The following is a 16,279-nucleotide window of genomic DNA, read 5'->3' as shown; positions in this document are numbered from 1 at the left end:
AGAGAGAGACAGAGAGAGAGCTAGCTTGTGTGGGTGGGTGGCAACTAAGGCGGGAACTATGCTTATGGGAAGGGTGGAGCCACAAGGGAGTACAGACAGCAAGCTTCCCTGCTTCAATGCAAAAGCAAACATTTACTTGTTTCTCAGTAAAAGTAAGTGTTTCTCAGTAAATCCCTGGCTCTGGGACAAGGGGCATACCAGTAGTTCGCAAATTTGAGGAGCTCAGAGATTCTGGAAATAGCTCAGTAGGAAGAGAACCAGGATGGCCCTCAGGACAGAGAAGAAGAAAGAGAGAGAGAGAGAGAGAGAGAGAGAGAGAGAGAGAGAGAGAGAGAGCCCCAAGCAGCCCGAACCGCAAAGGCTCCCCAGAGGATGAGAGGCCTGACTCAGTCCCAGCTTTGACATCAGTGTGGCTGAGAGTGACTATAGGAACTGCAGGGGCCGTGTCAGGGAGATTCCCTGACACAGGCTAATTGCCAGACAGTGTCACAAATACAAAACACTGGAAAAAAGACCTTAAGTCCATGTGTACCAGTGGGATCAAGAACCCAGGAGAGTGTTTGGGAGACACTGGAAGCCCCTTCGGATTCCGGGAATTGTCAGAAGCAGTGGAACCTGTTATTTTCAGGCGATCCTTCTGGACTCCAAGAAGAAGCTGGCCTGTGGAGGGGTACTTATCCACGCCTCCTGGGTGCTGACGGCAGCCCACTGCGTGGAGAGCACCAAGAAGCTTACCGTGAGGCTAGGTGAGGGCTGCAGCCAGACAGGAGCAGCCAGAGGCCTGGGGTGGCTCGGGGGAGGCAAGCTTGCCGTCCAAGGGTGGGTGATCCTGGCAACTCCATACTGAGGCTCCGCAGAGGACGCGTGCAGGACAGAGGCGACCATGCTCACACCTGCTCACACTGGGACTCCCGTCAGCTGGGATTTTCTGGTGTTCATCTCGGATCTAGGCCCACACATGTGTGACTGAGCAGGGATCTCCTCACTCCTACTCCTCTGGAGTCAGCTCTAGGTGGGCGTCCGCACCTGGCCATGGTCAGACCTGTGACACTGTGTGAGAGTCACATAGACTGACAGGGTGGAGCTGTGTAACATTGGCCAGCCTTGCTAGCTGCTCCCCTGGGAGTCTGAGGGTTCCCAAATCCAGGCCCTACTCTGTGATAATTTCTGGAGAGGTTTTTAGTAGACATTATACTACAAAGAAGAAAGGTGGGTCAATGGATAGCCTAGTTGTTAAAGTGAATTCTTAGTTTAATTCCAAGTGCCCACGTAGAATCCAGACATAGTATCCAGACATAGTATTTATAGCTAATCCCAGGGCTGGAGATCCAGAAACAAGAGTGTCCCTGGGGCCTGCTGGCCAGCCAGTCTAGCTGAATCTGTGAGCTTTGGCTTCGGTGAGTTCTGCCTCAAATACAAGGTGAAGAGCAATCAAGGAAGAAACCAAACATCGACCCCTAGCCTCTGCACGCACTCTCACACATGCACCCTCACATACATGCATCCTCCACGAATACAAGCACATGCATACATATGCAAGCATGTATGTAACAGAAAAAAAAAAGATGCCCCAAGGATGACAAAATTGATACTTTGTACAACTATTCAGTGTGGACAATGCCCATGGCCCCGGTTCCCAAAACCCTCAGCTGCTGAAGAGGACCTGCCTCTTTTCTGTGGTCCAGATCATTCTTCCTAGCAGTGCCCTGGCCTTGCTGGTGCTCCACCTTGGGTCTTGCTGGTGCTCTTCCTTGGTCCTTGCTGGTGCTCCTCCTTGGTCCTTGCTGATGCTCCCCTTTAGGTCTTGCTGGTGCCCCTCCTTGGTCCTTGCTGGTGCTCCTCTTTGGGTCTTGCTGGTTCTCCTTCTTGGGTCTTGCTAGTGATCCTCCTTGGTCCTCACTGGTGCTCCCCTTTAGGTCTTGCTGGTGCTCCTCCTTGGGTCTTGCTGGTGCTTCTCCTTGGGTCTTGCTGATGCTCCTCCTTGGTCCTTGCTGGTGCTCCCCTTTAAGTCTTGCTGCCCTGGAGACAATCTCTTTGTAATATTGCTCTTTGCTCCATTCCTGTCTCTGCTTGGTCTCGGGTCTACAGGAGTCTCTGGCTTCTCTGTGGCTTCAAACTTCATTTTGCTGTTCTATCTATGAATTCTGGGAGCAGGCTAGTCCCCTGCCCCTTAGGAACAGATGATGCCCTAGGGCCTACCTACTTATGCTTCTTGGCAGGAAGTCTCACATGTGGTAGGGTTCTGAGGCCCAGGGACTCAGCTTCCCCAGGCTATTCTCACAGCATCCTTACCTTGCAGGTGAATATGATCTGCGACGCAGGGACCACTGGGAACTGGACCTGGACATCAAGGAGATCCTCGTCCACCCTAACTATACCCGGAGCAGCAGTGACAATGACATTGCACTGCTCCACCTGGCCCAGCCAGCCACTCTCTCCAAAACCATAGTGCCCGTCTGCCTACCGAACAATGGCCTAGCACAGGAGCTCACTCAGGCTGGCCAGGAGACGGTGGTGACAGGCTGGGGCTATCAAAGCGACAGAGTCAAGGATGGCAGAAGGAACCGCACCTTCATCCTCACCTTCATCCGCATCCCTTTGGTTGCTCGAAATGAGTGCGTGGAGGTCATGGAGAATGTGATCTCCGAGAACATGCTGTGTGCAGGCATCATTGGGGACACGAGAGACGCCTGTGATGGTGACAGTGGGGGGCCCATGGTGGTCTTCTTTCGGGGCACCTGGTTCCTGGTGGGCCTGGTGAGCTGGGGTGAGGGCTGTGGGCACATCAACAACTATGGTGTCTACACCAAAGTGGGCAACTACCTCAAATGGATTCACAGCTACACTGGGGAAAAGGATGCCTCCCTTAAGAGCCAGAACCTGTAGCACCCCTCCCCGCTCATCTCTGGACCCTAGAAGTCACTCTTGGAGTAAGACTGGGCTAGTGAGTACCAAGACAGAGGACATTAAAGGGGCATGCAACAAACATAGCTACCTGAGTGCCTGTCTGTCTTTCCATCCTTTTTATGGGCTATTCTGGAGGTAAGTAACATTAATTGAGCATTTACTATATACCAAGTATATGAAAAGAACCTGCTTAAATCCCAAAGGAGTTGTGTAGAAGATCTAGTGGCATCTAACCTGATATCACTTGTGGGGGTGGGTGGAGGAGATTGATTTAGAGAAAGGAATTTTTTTTAAGTTACTGTAAGAGGCTAATAGAGCCTTTCTCAGGGCCTCAGAAAGAGCCCGTGCTAATTACATCAGAAAAGCTTGCCAGTGACCAGTGGCCAGTGAGGCTCAGAATGGCCATGTGGTGGAGCCAGGATTCAAACCAAGGTCACACTCCCAAACTCAAGGTCACACTCCCAAACTCAAGGTCACACTCCCAAACTCAGCTGCTTCTGCTCTTTATTATCCCTGTGTGTGTGTGTGTGTGCGTGTGCGTGTGCGTGTGCGTGTGCGTGTGTGTGTGTGTGATATATGTATGTTTGGAGACCAGAGGACAACTTCATTTCTCAAGCACTGTCCACTATTTTTGTTTGTTTGTTTTGTTTGTTGACACAGGGTCTCTCAACTGTCCTGAAATCTACCCTGTAGGCTAGGCTGACTGGCCACCAATCCCCACCCCACCCACCCTGGCTTTGACAAGCGGAGACAGAAGATCAGTAGTCCACTGAGGACGTGACCAGATGCCCAGAAGGTGCTCCTCATAGTGTCCTACAGTTTTGTTGAGGAATCTGTTTAATAATGAAGCTGGGTACAGTGGCAGCACCTGTAGTCCCCAATACTGAGGCAGCATTGCTGCAGTCTGAGAAGTGGGGACAGCTTGGGCAACACAGCAAAATCCCTTCCCTTAAAAAGAACAAAAGAGAAGGAATAAGAAAGAGGTAGAGTGTGGAGGACGAACTGAGGAGAGAAGGGGAGAGAAAGGAAGGGAGTCTGTCTTAGGGTTTTATGGCTATCAACAGACACCATGACCAAGGCAACTCTTGTAAGGATAACATTTAATTGGGGCTGGCTTACAGGAGTTCAGTCCATTATCTTCAAGGCAGGAACATGGCAGCATCCAAGCACACATGGTGCAGGAGGAACTGAGAGTTCTACATCTTCATCTGAAGGCTGCTAGCAGAATACTGTCTTCCAGGCAGCTAGGATGAAGGCACTAAAGCACATACCCAGTGTCCAACATGGCCACACATCCTAATCGTGCCACTCCCTGGGCTGAGCATATCGAAACCATCACAGAGTCTAACTAGTGTGGCCCATCTTGCACCCATGGAAGTCCAACACTGGGACGTGGACAACCTCCCGAGTCTACCCCCTGACAGTCCCCGTCTCTCCCTTCTCCAGCAGTCGCCGGTTTCACGTAGCCCCTCGAGAACAGATGGGGCCTTGTGAGCTTGTCCCCGCTGCAGGCTGGAAGGCTCAGTCACAGATCTGGCATAGCTCTGTTGTTTTTAATCTATTAATTATTTGGGGGATAGAGGACACATGCATGGCCTGTCACGTGGGTGGAGGTCAGAAGATGACTTTGGGAGTCACTTCTCTCAAACTCAGGTTGCCAGCTTGGCAGCAAGTGCCCTTACCTGGTGAGCCATCACACTGCCCCCCCCAAAAAGCATAATTAGATGAGACAGGATTTACATGGGGAAAAAAAGCTGAAATAACTGATCAGAAGTCTTAAAATCAGTCCAGCTCTCTGTGAGCCTGATTGGGTTAATGCTTTGGTTGTGACGGTCAATTTTAGTTGTCAATTTGACTGGATTAGGCAATAATCAATCAGTTAGCAGGCGTGTCATTCTAGTTTTGGCTACTATAATAAAAGGCTTGAGGCAGGCCGACTTTATAAAGAAAAGAGATTCATTTAGCTCACCGTACATACATAATAGTAAAACATTTTTTTTAAAGGTTTGCTCATGGGGCTGGTGAGATGGCTCAGCAGTTAAGAGCGCCGACTGCCCTTCCAAAGGTCCTGAGTTCAAATCCCAGCAACCACATGGTGGCTTACAACCATTGGTAATGAAATCTGATGCTCTCTTCTGGAGTGTCTGAACACAGCTACAGTGTACTTACATATAATAAATAAATAAACAGATAGATAGTAGATAGATAGATAGATAGATAGATAGATAGATAGATAGATAGATAGATAGATAGATAGAAACATAAAGATTTGCTCATATTGAAGTAGAATAAAGTAGAAAAGACTTTTATGAGATCCTGATTTACTGATTTCTTTAGTGATTTACTTAAAGCCCTGCTTGCACTGTCTGTTTGTCAAGCATGATGTCACTTGCTACCTGGAACAGAATGACCTGGAGAAAGAGCTGAGAGGTCACTGCCCTTAACAACCTGCTGACTGCCACATGTGACTCTTTAGTCCTTGTTTGCCTACTTCATCTTACAGTTCTAAAGCAAAAATGAGAACACAAGCTGTACCTAGGACTGAAGCCTTCCAGGAGGTATTCTGGCTTTGGTCTCTTGTCAGTGCTGGAGTGCTTACTCAAGAACCATCCAGGCAACAGTGTCACTTCACACAACGGTGTCCCTTCACACAATGGTGTCACTTCACACAACGGTGCCACTTCGCACAGGTACTGGGGATGTTTAAAGGACAGCTTGTGTGGATGTGTAAGTATGAAGCAATATGCTGCTGGTAGTGATAGCTAGCAACCTTGAAAGACAGGGTCACAAGTGGGAGCACAAACAAGCGATTCATAAACCTCCATGTTAGTGTTCTGAGTGGAGTCTCCTAGTTATGTGAGACAAAACCAACAAGGATAGAGAAAATTAGAACAGCAGTGGAAGAGTTAAAATTCCCTTTTGTATCAGTCAGGAAAAAAAAAAAGAATTGTTTTTATTTTTGTAGAGGGTCTCTTTTAGCCCAGGATAGCTCCTACTTGCTATGTTGCTGAAGATGAAATTCTGGTCCTATTTCCAGCACCTACATGCTAGGATTACAGGCATGGGCCAGCATCCCCACTTTATGCAGTTCTCCAGTACTGAAAAGGTGGAGCCCAGGGCTTTGGCCATCTGAGGCCAAGACTCCCACTTCCCTCATAAGTCAGATCCCCAGCACTGCTGTCTCTTGTTGGTTTCATTCCTAGTCCATCCCATTTGTGTTTATAGTTATTATGTATTTATTTTTACTTTTATTCTATCTGTCTGTCTGTCTGTCTGTCTATCCATCTGTCTGTCTGTCTGTCTGTCTATCTATCTATCTATCTATCTATCTACTATCTATCTATCTATCTATCTATCTATCTATCTATCTATCTATCCATCTACCTACCCATCTATCTATCTATAATGCCTGCTCACTTCAGGAAATCCAATGCCTCTGTTCTTCCTGAGCACCTGCACTCTCATGAGAATATCCACACACATACATGTACACATTTAAAAGCCATATAAATTAAACCTAAAACAATTACTCTGGCATTAAAAAGATAGAATGAGAGCCAAGTGACCTTGGACTATGGATGGGATGGACCGTCGGGCCCGGGGTTGGGAAGCTGAACTGGTCCCGGTGCCCAGAGTTCTCTCCTCAGCAGTTCATAACCTGGGGTGTTGCCACAGCACACACGGTAAGGCTAGTCCTGCTGTTGTTGGAACTTAGGGTAGGATGAGTAGAAGCCTGCTACTGATTCTGGCTCTCTCTGTTTCTCTTCTCCCACCCTCCCTTCCCTTCTGTTCCCTTTACTTCTTCTCCTCCTCTGTCCTCTTCCTCTTCCTCCTCCTCCTCCCCACCCCTTATTTTGATATAGGGTTTCTTTGCGTAGCCCTGGCTGTCCTGGAACTCACTCTATAGCCCAGGTGGGTCTTGAACTCTCAGTCTCAGTCCCCAGAATGTTGAGAACACAGGTCTGAGTGATCACTGATGGCTAAAAGTTGGGATTTCATTGCTGTTGCTTGTTTGCTTATTCTTTTGTACATGAGACCCAAATACAAATAGTAGCCTCAACAATAAACACGGGGATAAGTTGCTGCTCTGCCTTAGGGTCTCCCTGACCTGTTTTTGCTTGCTTGTTTGTTTTTGTTTTGTTTTGTTTTCTGTTATGGTTGTTATGTCTATAAATCTACATTCCCTCCTCCCTCCTTCCCTTCCTACTTCCTTCTCTTTCTTCATCTCTCTCTCCCCCCTACTCTCTCTCACCCCCAGATAGGAAGCAAGCATGATAAAAGCTTGTGGTGTTTCCCTTTTTATGTAGAGAGTACTGTGTAATGAGTGTTATCCTATGGGTGCTGCCATTCTGGTATATGTTGCCCGGTGTATGTTATACCAACCTAGATGGTGGTGAACTCACATCGTTGCTTCCATCTTGGTGAGGTTGCCAGCCAAGATGTCTGCCCTCCACATGATTGCCTCCATCTTGGTGAGGTCAATGTTTAATAAAGTAACGAAACAAGACATTAAAAACAAACATTTGAACATAAAATCGTCTTGAGATTAAAGAAATAATAGGAAGTTAGGTGAGGAGGTCATAGAGGCCTCATCCCATCACTTGGGGAACAGAGGCAGGTAGAACTCTGAGTTGAAGGCAGGTATATGTAGTGATTTCCAGGGTTATGTAGAAAGGCCCCTGACCCAACTAATAAGTAAACAGGAAAATAAAGAAATAAATATAATGAACTTGGAATAAAACAAGGGAGAAACAAGGAAGGCCAGTGCTGGGGTCCTGGCTTATGGTGGACGGGGGAATCCTGTGCTAGGGTGCCCGAAGCTCTGGGCTCCATCTTCTGTACTGCATCAACTCGGTATGCTGGCCCCTGTCTGTAACAAGGAGCTGTCCACGGTTGCAGTACTGCCTTTCCCATCTCAGCTGCCCCTCAGGAGCTGTCCACAGTGGCGACACCTTTTCAGCCTCAGCCTACCCCTTTTGGGAAACACCACTGCAGGAGCTGTCCCATAGATGCTGTCCACAGAGGCAGCACCTCCTCTGTGGTCTTACCCCTCCAGACCCTCCCAGCAGCCCCACAGGGATGGCACCTCAGTAAAAGCCAACTGTAGCCAGGGAAGACTTCCTACCTTAACTCATGGACCCGATGCAGGGAAAACAGGGTGAAAAAAAGCCACCAAGCCCTGAGCTTCCCCAAGCTCAGGACTTGAACTCTTACCAGTCCTCACTATGGAAATCTCTGCCCTGAGAAGCTCTGCCCCCTCAGAAATCTTATATAAGAACTGTCTTTTGTCCAGCTCCCTGCCATCTGCTCCCAGAAGCAGAAGGCAGCTATCTCTGGATTCATCCTCCACACCCTGGACCCGCCAATAAATCTTTCATGAGATTTCCTGCTTCTTGTGATTCTCAGTGGAAGAAACCAAGAAGAAAAGAACCAAAGAGAAGGAGTCAGGCTGAGGCTCATGAGTTCTTTAGCTCAGCTGTGGATACCTGTGATGGTTTATATATGCTCTGTCCAGGGAATGGCATGGTTAGAAGGTGTGGCCTTGTTGGAGTAGGTGTGTCACTGTGGGTGTGGGCTATAAGACCCTCATCTTAACTGCATTGAAGTCATTCGTCCACTAGCAGCCTTCAGATGAAGATGTAGAACTCTCAGCTCCTCCTGCACTATGCCTGCCTGGATGCTGCCCTGCTCCCACCTTGATGATGATGGCCTGAACCTCTGAACCTGTAAGCCAGTCCCAATTAAATGTTGTCCTTTATAAGACTTGTCTTGGTCATGTGTCTGTTCACAGCAGTAAAACCATAGCTAAGACAATATCTTCTCCTGAGAAGGCTTCCTCTCAGAGCTATGTGGTTCCTGGGCTCTGGTAAAATTCCCTTCTGTTGGGACACTTTCCAACCTCATATCTATGTGGTTCCTGGCCCCTGTGTCTCGGGATGCCCCTCCATTAGGATGCCTTCTTCCCTCAGAGCTACATGGTTCCTGGGCTTCTGAGTCCCAGAAGACCCTTCCATCTGAGCAGAAACACTTACAGGAGCAGAGTCCTCCAACACCAGGGTTTTATTTTAAAAGACCAAGACCAACCCTCATGAGGTTTCTGGCAAAGGCAGATTCTAGGTGCACCTGGAGGAGACCTGTAGTGCCGGACCATCAGTCATAGGCTGCTAGGCACCAATGGGCAAAGGTAGGGAAGAAATCTTACCAGAAGATTCTACTCTATTCCATTCTCCTCATAATGTAAGAGCCAAAGTTAACCTCTAAGGCCCAAGAACAAGGTAACTCTCCAGAATGCTGGGAGCTGTAGTTCTTGGGAAACAACAAGCTATGTTTTCACCCTAAACAAGTTTGTTTGAATCAACTACACTGGATGTACTTGAACATATGTAGGAGAGAGAAGATTGATTCTGGCTCAGGGTTTCTGGTTATTTCAGTCCACCGTGATGGGAAAGGCATGGCACTGTTTATGACAGTAAGAGCATGTAACAGAGGCTCCTCACATCACAACAGACCCAAATGCAGAGGACAGTCTGTAACTTTCCAAGTCCCTCTTCTAGTGAGTTGTTTCCACCACCTCTCAGATGGTGCTACGGCTCAGGAACAGTTGTTTGAGATGTGAGATGAAGGGCAGGTACTCAACTGTGGCTGTATCATATCCTTCTATAGTTGTCCTCTGTGTGTTGAGCTATGTGTGGGATTCTCAGGTCATCGGGTACCCATGTTTTACTTTGGCAGACATATGAGACCCCTGAGAACTCTGCCTGATGTCCTTGCCAGCCCAAGCTTTGGTTTAGTGTGTGCAGTACCACTCTTAGGTCTTATCTGCACAACCCTGATGGCCCATCAGGATGTGTATCTCACTGGGCTTGATGCTTAATGGTGTATGCCTTTAAAACCAGGATTAGGGAGGCAGCAACAAACAGATCTCTGTGAATTCAAGGCCACCTTGCTCTACATATTGAGTTTCAGAACAGCCAGGGTTATGTAAATAGCTTCTGTCTCAAAAACCTAAAAAAAAAAAAATTGTTATGGGTCTGGGCTCACTCAGAGATATATCTCACCATGACCAGAAATAACTTTTAATAAGAGGAGGCTTTTTGTTTTTAATTAGATACTGGCATTCAGATAGATTTGGGCCAGGTCTGCCTCTGAAAGTGCTCTCAAGCCTTAGTCCCTAGCTATACTCGATTACTTAGTGTCACCTATTGCCACGGCAACAGACCCAAATTGCCGATTACCGAGCATCCATTGCTGTCATGGTAACAGACCTGAACAATCTATTACCTAGACTCCCCTGTTGTAGCATCAGGGCAGAAGACTCCATTGCTGTCATGGCAACAGATCTGATTAGCCCCTAGTATATCATTAGCCCAAGGCTTATAAAGTAAAAATCACGAGATTACATATTTTTAATGCCTACATGTAGATAGGGTCTATTTTTAACATATATGTCTTGGAGTTATCCTAGTCATTTAGCAGAGTAAGCAAATTTGATTACAAAAGCAGAAATAGCAATCTTAGGACCTATTATCTTTCAAGAACAGTTAATTTTACAAGATCAGTCAATTTAAGAATAGTCTTTGTAGTGGACTGGAGAGATGGCTCAGTAGTAGTTAAGAGCAGTTACTGCTCTTACTAAGTTCCTGAGTTCAATTTTCAGCAACCACATGGTGGCTCACAACCAAATGTAATGGGATCTGATGACCTCTTCTGGTGTGTCTGAAGACAGCGACAGTGCACTCATATAAATATAAATAAATAAATCTTTTCTTTAAAAAAGAATAGTCTTTGTAGCCAGGCAGTGGTGGCACATGCCTTTAAGCCCAGCATTTGGGAGGCAGAGGCAGGCAGATTTCTGAGTTTGAGGCCAGCCTGGTCTACAGAGTGAGTTCCAGGACAGACAGGGCTACACAGACACCCTGCCTCAAAACACCAAAAAAGAAAAAAAAAGTCTTTGTTTGAGAAAAAAGGGAAGAAAGCTGCTAGAATTCAGCCTGCACAGGCTGGGACCTTACATGTTGGAGTCTTTATTTTGTTCTTCTTTTTGATCTTCCAAGCATAGTAAGTGTAAATTTTAAAATTATGTTAATCATAACAAGATGAGCATCTCTCTCACCTTTACTGATCACTTAGATGTCCTCTTTCATGAAATGCTTAACCAAGGTCTCTTTATTATTAGCCAGAGTTCTCTAAAGGAACAGAACTGATACTAGAATGAATATATAGACATATGCATACTAAAAGATATATGCATAAAATATATGCATAATTATTAGCATGACTTTCAGGCTATAGTTAGAGTAGTCCAACAATGCTTGTTTCCTGATAGGCTAGGAATCCAGTAGTTGCTCATCCAGAAATCTGATGGCTCAACAGTCTCAAAATGGTACAACAAGTTCTAGAAGATTCCTAGAGGACGGCTGGTCTTCACTCTATTTTGGAATTCCACAGAAGTAGGTTTCTAACAGCAGCAAAAGAATGACTCAGCAGCAGGAGCAATAAACACACCAGTGATTGTGAGAGCAAGAAGGTACAAAAGCAAAACTTACTTTTTTGATGTCCTTTTGTGTGTGAGGCCACCAGAAGTTGTGGACCAGATTTAGGGAGAGGTTTTCCACCTCAAAAGATCCAATCAAAAAAATTCCTCACTGGTGTGCCCAGCTGTTAAGGTTTTAGTTCAGAATGTAGTCAAGTAGACAAGTGGGATTAGCCATCATAATCTCTATTTTCTATATTTAGAGACTATAAAATTGTGTAGTTTTATATATTTTTAAAAATCATCAACAGGACCTTTGAAAAATCTATGCTAGTTGTTTTTTTTTTTTTTGTATTTAAATCTAATCTCATTCTGTGGTTTTTCACAAGCAGAATTCTTTTTTTTTTTTTTAAGATTTATTTATTAATTATATGTAAGTACACTGTAGCTGTCTTCAGACATACCAGAAGAGGGCGTCAGATCTCATTGTGGGTGGTTGTGAGCCACCATGTGGCTGCTGGGATTTGAACTCAGGACCTTCGGAAGAGCAGTCAGTGCTCTTACCCGTTGAGCCATCTCGCCAGCCCACAAGCAGAATTCTTAATAGCAGGTTTGGGTTTTATTTTATTTTCTTTATAGAACTTTTTGTGTCCCATTTTAGAAGTCTTTGCATCCTGGGTCATCAATATTCTTTTATACTTAGAGGGCTAGAGAAATGGCTCAGGGGTTGAGTGTGTGCTGCTCTGCCAGAGGCCCTTAGTTCAGTTTCAATATCTACCTTAGGCAGGTCCTTAGTGCCTGTGACACCAGCTCTGGTGGATTTTATGTACTCTTCTGCTTTCCATGAGCACCTGCACTCACAGCACAGATATACACATAATTTCTTAAAATGAAACCTTTTAAAACAGAATTGGCCAGGGGCATGGTGAGTACATGCTTGTAATCCCAGCACTCAGGAGGTAGGAGGAGGAGGAGGACCAGGAGTTCAAGCCTAGCCTCAGCTACATAGGAAGCTCAAGGTCGGCCTTGGCTACATGAAAACCCACTATAAAAACAAACATACACAAATCCATTCTAAAAGTAGATATACATACATGGGACGATCATTGCTATAAGATGTTTTTGTCATGGGAACCTCCTTCTGGGTTTCACCAAAAGCTTTATTTTCTATCAGACAGGCCTATCTCCCTAAAGCAGGGACTGAGAAAATAGCATGAAATATTGAGGTAGGGTTTATATATTAGTCCCCAAACTGCAAGACTATGGGTTTGTTTGTTTTTTTTTTTTTAAAGGGTTTTTGGTTATGTAGGAACTTGGCAGAACATCTCAAAATAATTTTCAGAACACATCTTATCAGAATGGAAGTTGTAGTATAGGATGTGGAAGATGTCAAATTCCAGAAAATTAGTCAAGCTGTGGTCAAACTCAAGTTTTATAGGAAACAGGAATGAACTTATTTTGACCTTGTAACCAGGTGGCTTTTAATTTTAAGATGGAGTCAGGCTGGTCCATCAGTTTCAGCTCAGTTCTCTTCTGCAAGGTGGTCTGTGGTGGATGGTCCTAGTGCTGTTTGTATTTTGATGTTAATTCCACTTTCTTGGGAGGGATTGCAGACAAGTAGTGAGTGACTCAGGTGACTAAGGAGCCAATCTCTGGGAGAGTAGGAGGGACTTCTGGGTTGGACAGAGGAAGAGAGGAGAGTTAGGCCTTTCAGACAGGGGTAGCAGTCTCCCAGCTTCAATGGCGGATCCATCAGGATTCGCCACTGGAGGATTTAGATTTAATAAGACTTATAAGGATTAGGATTTTAGTTGCTGTGCCCAGCGACTGAGTTACTGTTGTTTCTGAACTAAGTTTGTGTTGTGTTTTCCTTTACGCAGTGGCTTGACCAGGTTCAAGAGAGAAGGTACAGCCGCAGAATGTGGGTTTGCCTAAGATGCACCACAAAGGCCGTGGGGAGATTTAAAGCATGGGGTTGGTGTGGTAACGACCTGCCAGTGGGAACCTAGAGAGTTGGGTAGAGAGATTTTGGAGCTGAGTCAGAGTCTCCACAAGATAAAAACAGATTGGCCATTGCCCTCCATCCGGTACATGGTCAGCCAGGCTGCTGGGGCAGAGGCACAAGCGCAGGAATGTGCCTGTTCTTTTTAATATTTCCATACAGTGGGCAAGTATGTTGTCAGAACTGGACAAAATTTCTTTCTAGCAGGCAGGCAAGTTCTTCCTCTGGCCAGTACCTAGGGTTTTAGCTTTTCCCATTCTTCATCATGGGACTCCTGAGGAAATCTTAATTCTTTGGAGTCCATTGTTTCAATAGATTAGTAGCAAAGGGAAAAGTACTTCCAAATGTGCATGTGGACTAGAATGTGTGTGGGTGCACACATGTCACTGTGTGCATGTTTATGCAAAGGCCAGAGGTTAATGGCAGGTAGCTGAACTCTTCAACTTTGGTCCTCACCTGTCCACAGCAAGCATTTTATTCACTGGGCCACTTCTCCAGCCCTTTCTTGATAACCCCTTTCATTAGCTGGCTTGGTCGTACGTATCTTTAATTACAACACTCAGAAGGCAGAGAAAGATCTCTGAGTTCAAGTTCATCCCAATCTTCATGATGAATTCCAGGCCAGCTAGGACTCCATAGTGAGGCTGTCTCATACAACAAAACTTTCAGGTCTGAGAGATGCTTCAGTTAGTCCAAGAGCTTAAGCCTAACAGTTTGCTACCCAGAATCCAAGTAAAGGGTGGAATCAGCTCTCTGATGTGTACATACAACAGTAAGGGTTTTAAAGGTTTCAGCAAAGTATAATGGTGCGTGCCTTTAATTCTAACACTCAAGAGACAAAGGCTGATAGAGCACTTTGACCTCAAGGCCAGCTCAATCTACACAGCGAATTGCAGGCTACCAAGGTGACATTATAAGACCCTGCCTCAAAAAAAAAATTGTGTGTACACACACACATGAGTGAGCATATGCCAATGGCATTAGATCTCTTAGAACTGGAGTTTCAAGGAGTCTTGTGCTGCCAGACATGGGTGCAGAAATCTAAATTCAAGTTTTTGGCAAGAACAATTGACAATCTTGACCATTTCCCAACCCAATAATTTTTAATTTAGGTATATGTATATGTGAGGGGCTGCACATAAGTCTGTACTCCATATGTCCCTGGTGCTTGCAGAGGCCGGAAGAGAGCATAGGGTGCCCTGAACTGGAATTACAGGCAATCATTGAGCTGCCATGTGGGTACTAGGATCCCAATCCAGGGTCTCTACAAGAGCAAGTGCTTTTAACTGCTGAGCCATGTCTTTAGACCCTTGTCCATGTTCTTTAAAGCATTTGAATTTGACCACCATGCCTGTCTCATTTCATCCATATCCCCTCCTCTTCCTGTAGCCTAAAGGAAAGGAACATAGACCATCCATCACTCAAAAATTCTGACCAGCTTGAGGACATGGAGTGGCATCATGGAAATGCATGTGAATGATGAGAGGATAGTTCTCATGGATACTGGAGATATGTCAAGGTCCTGGGGAGTTGCTCTGACTGTGAGCCTCTTCATAGCAGTGTTAGGGAAAGAAAAGGCCTCACTGGGGAATAGACAAAAGCAGGCACACAGAGGCTGAATGATGTACAGAAGGAACAAAGGTCTGGAAGGGAGTGAGACCCTGCACAGTATATCCTTACCTGTGCCCACTGGCTTAGCAACAGCTGCTTTTTCTCCCAGTCAAGGATACCAGGATGGATTAGCTTTCCTATAGTTCAGTATAGTGAAATATTTTCATATTTGACAGCCCCTGAATCCAACCAGACAGAGAACAGACACTCCTCAAGTAGAAAAAATGGGGGAAATATACTTTGTTGATTAAAAAATATGAAACAAATCAGATTTAAAGCCAGAGCATAATGTTTATTTTTCAGCCTTTCTTCATTTGAATATAATTTTTCTTTCCTAATGGGTAAAGGTTAGTTGTCAATAAGAATAACCAGCACATGTACATTGTGTCTTTTCCTTTTGGGGCTTGGGCTTTGGTTCCTGAGACATGGCTAAAGCCACCAAGAATATAGGGATCATTGGGGAATATGGGACCTACTATGGTATCTCCCTCTGGAAAATGATGAAGAAAACTGAAATCAGCCAGCCCGCCAAGTACTCTTGTTCCTTCAAGATCAAGATGAAGAGATAAGCCTTTAGCATCTAGCACTGCAGTTCCTACATGAAAAGAATATCTTGCAGGGCCTGGACCTAAACTACCATCCTGCCATCACAATCAAGTCTGCCATCAGAAGACTCAGGAACTGAAAGACCAGTAGAAGTGTTATCTGAGACTTGCCTAGCCTGCAATAAATGGGTTAATTTACATAAAAAATACTACCAACCTTTGTGACCCGGAAGTGATTTTGTCTGGAACCAGATGTATCGGCTGGCATTTATTTGTCCTGTGGTCAGTGAATGAAAAACATAAAAAGGAAAGGACATGACTGCTCCTAGGTATGGAGGAAGAGAAAGTTTATTATAGGTATGTGAGAGAGCATAGCCAGAGGCAGACACAGCTCGGATAGTGTAGAGTGGTCATGACCCTGAACTATGTGGGAAAGAGGGAAAGAAAAAGGGGAAGAAGGGAACCAAGTACAGAAGCCAGGAGGCCAAAGGTACAAAGAAGTAAACGTAGGTAACCAACATGTCTGAGTTATACAGGGAACAGCCTTTGGGAGAGAGTTCAGGGTAGATGGTGGGGTATGTCAGCCATATGCTGTAACAGGTATGAACTAAGGGATGCTGGGAGAACCTGGAGTTCAGGCCTGCTTTGAAATGTTTAATAGGCACATCCGCTGCTTGTTGAAACTTAACACCACAGCCCTTTCTTGATAATAAATGAATAAGGGGCAACATAATAATTTAT

The 16,279-nt window shown here is 45.5% G+C and overlaps 1 protein-coding gene and 1 pseudogene across 3 annotated transcripts in view; both read left to right on the top strand.

The window, feature by feature from the left end:
* Positions 1-2,990, top strand: part of Proc (protein C, inactivator of coagulation factors Va and VIIIa) — a 16,892-nt gene extending 13,902 nt beyond the window's left edge. For all 3 annotated transcript variants that reach the window (XM_021214898.1, XM_021214899.1, XM_021214901.1), the window contains 2 exons: positions 629-746; positions 2,300-2,990. In XM_021214898.1, coding sequence (XP_021070557.1) covers positions 629-746; positions 2,300-2,886 — 705 coding nt within the window. In that variant the 3' untranslated portion in view covers positions 2,887-2,990. The remainder of the gene's footprint in view (positions 1-628; positions 747-2,299) is intronic.
* Positions 2,991-15,418: 12,428 nt separating this feature from the next.
* LOC110333477 lies at positions 15,419-15,678 on the top strand (annotated as a pseudogene).
* Positions 15,679-16,279: the final 601 nt, after the last annotated feature.

This window comes from Mus pahari, chromosome 15 (assembly GCF_900095145.1).
Source record: "Mus pahari chromosome 15, PAHARI_EIJ_v1.1, whole genome shotgun sequence".
NCBI classification, from domain to species: Eukaryota; Metazoa; Chordata; class Mammalia; order Rodentia; family Muridae; genus Mus; species Mus pahari.
This window is presented reverse-complemented; position numbering and strand designations above follow the sequence as displayed.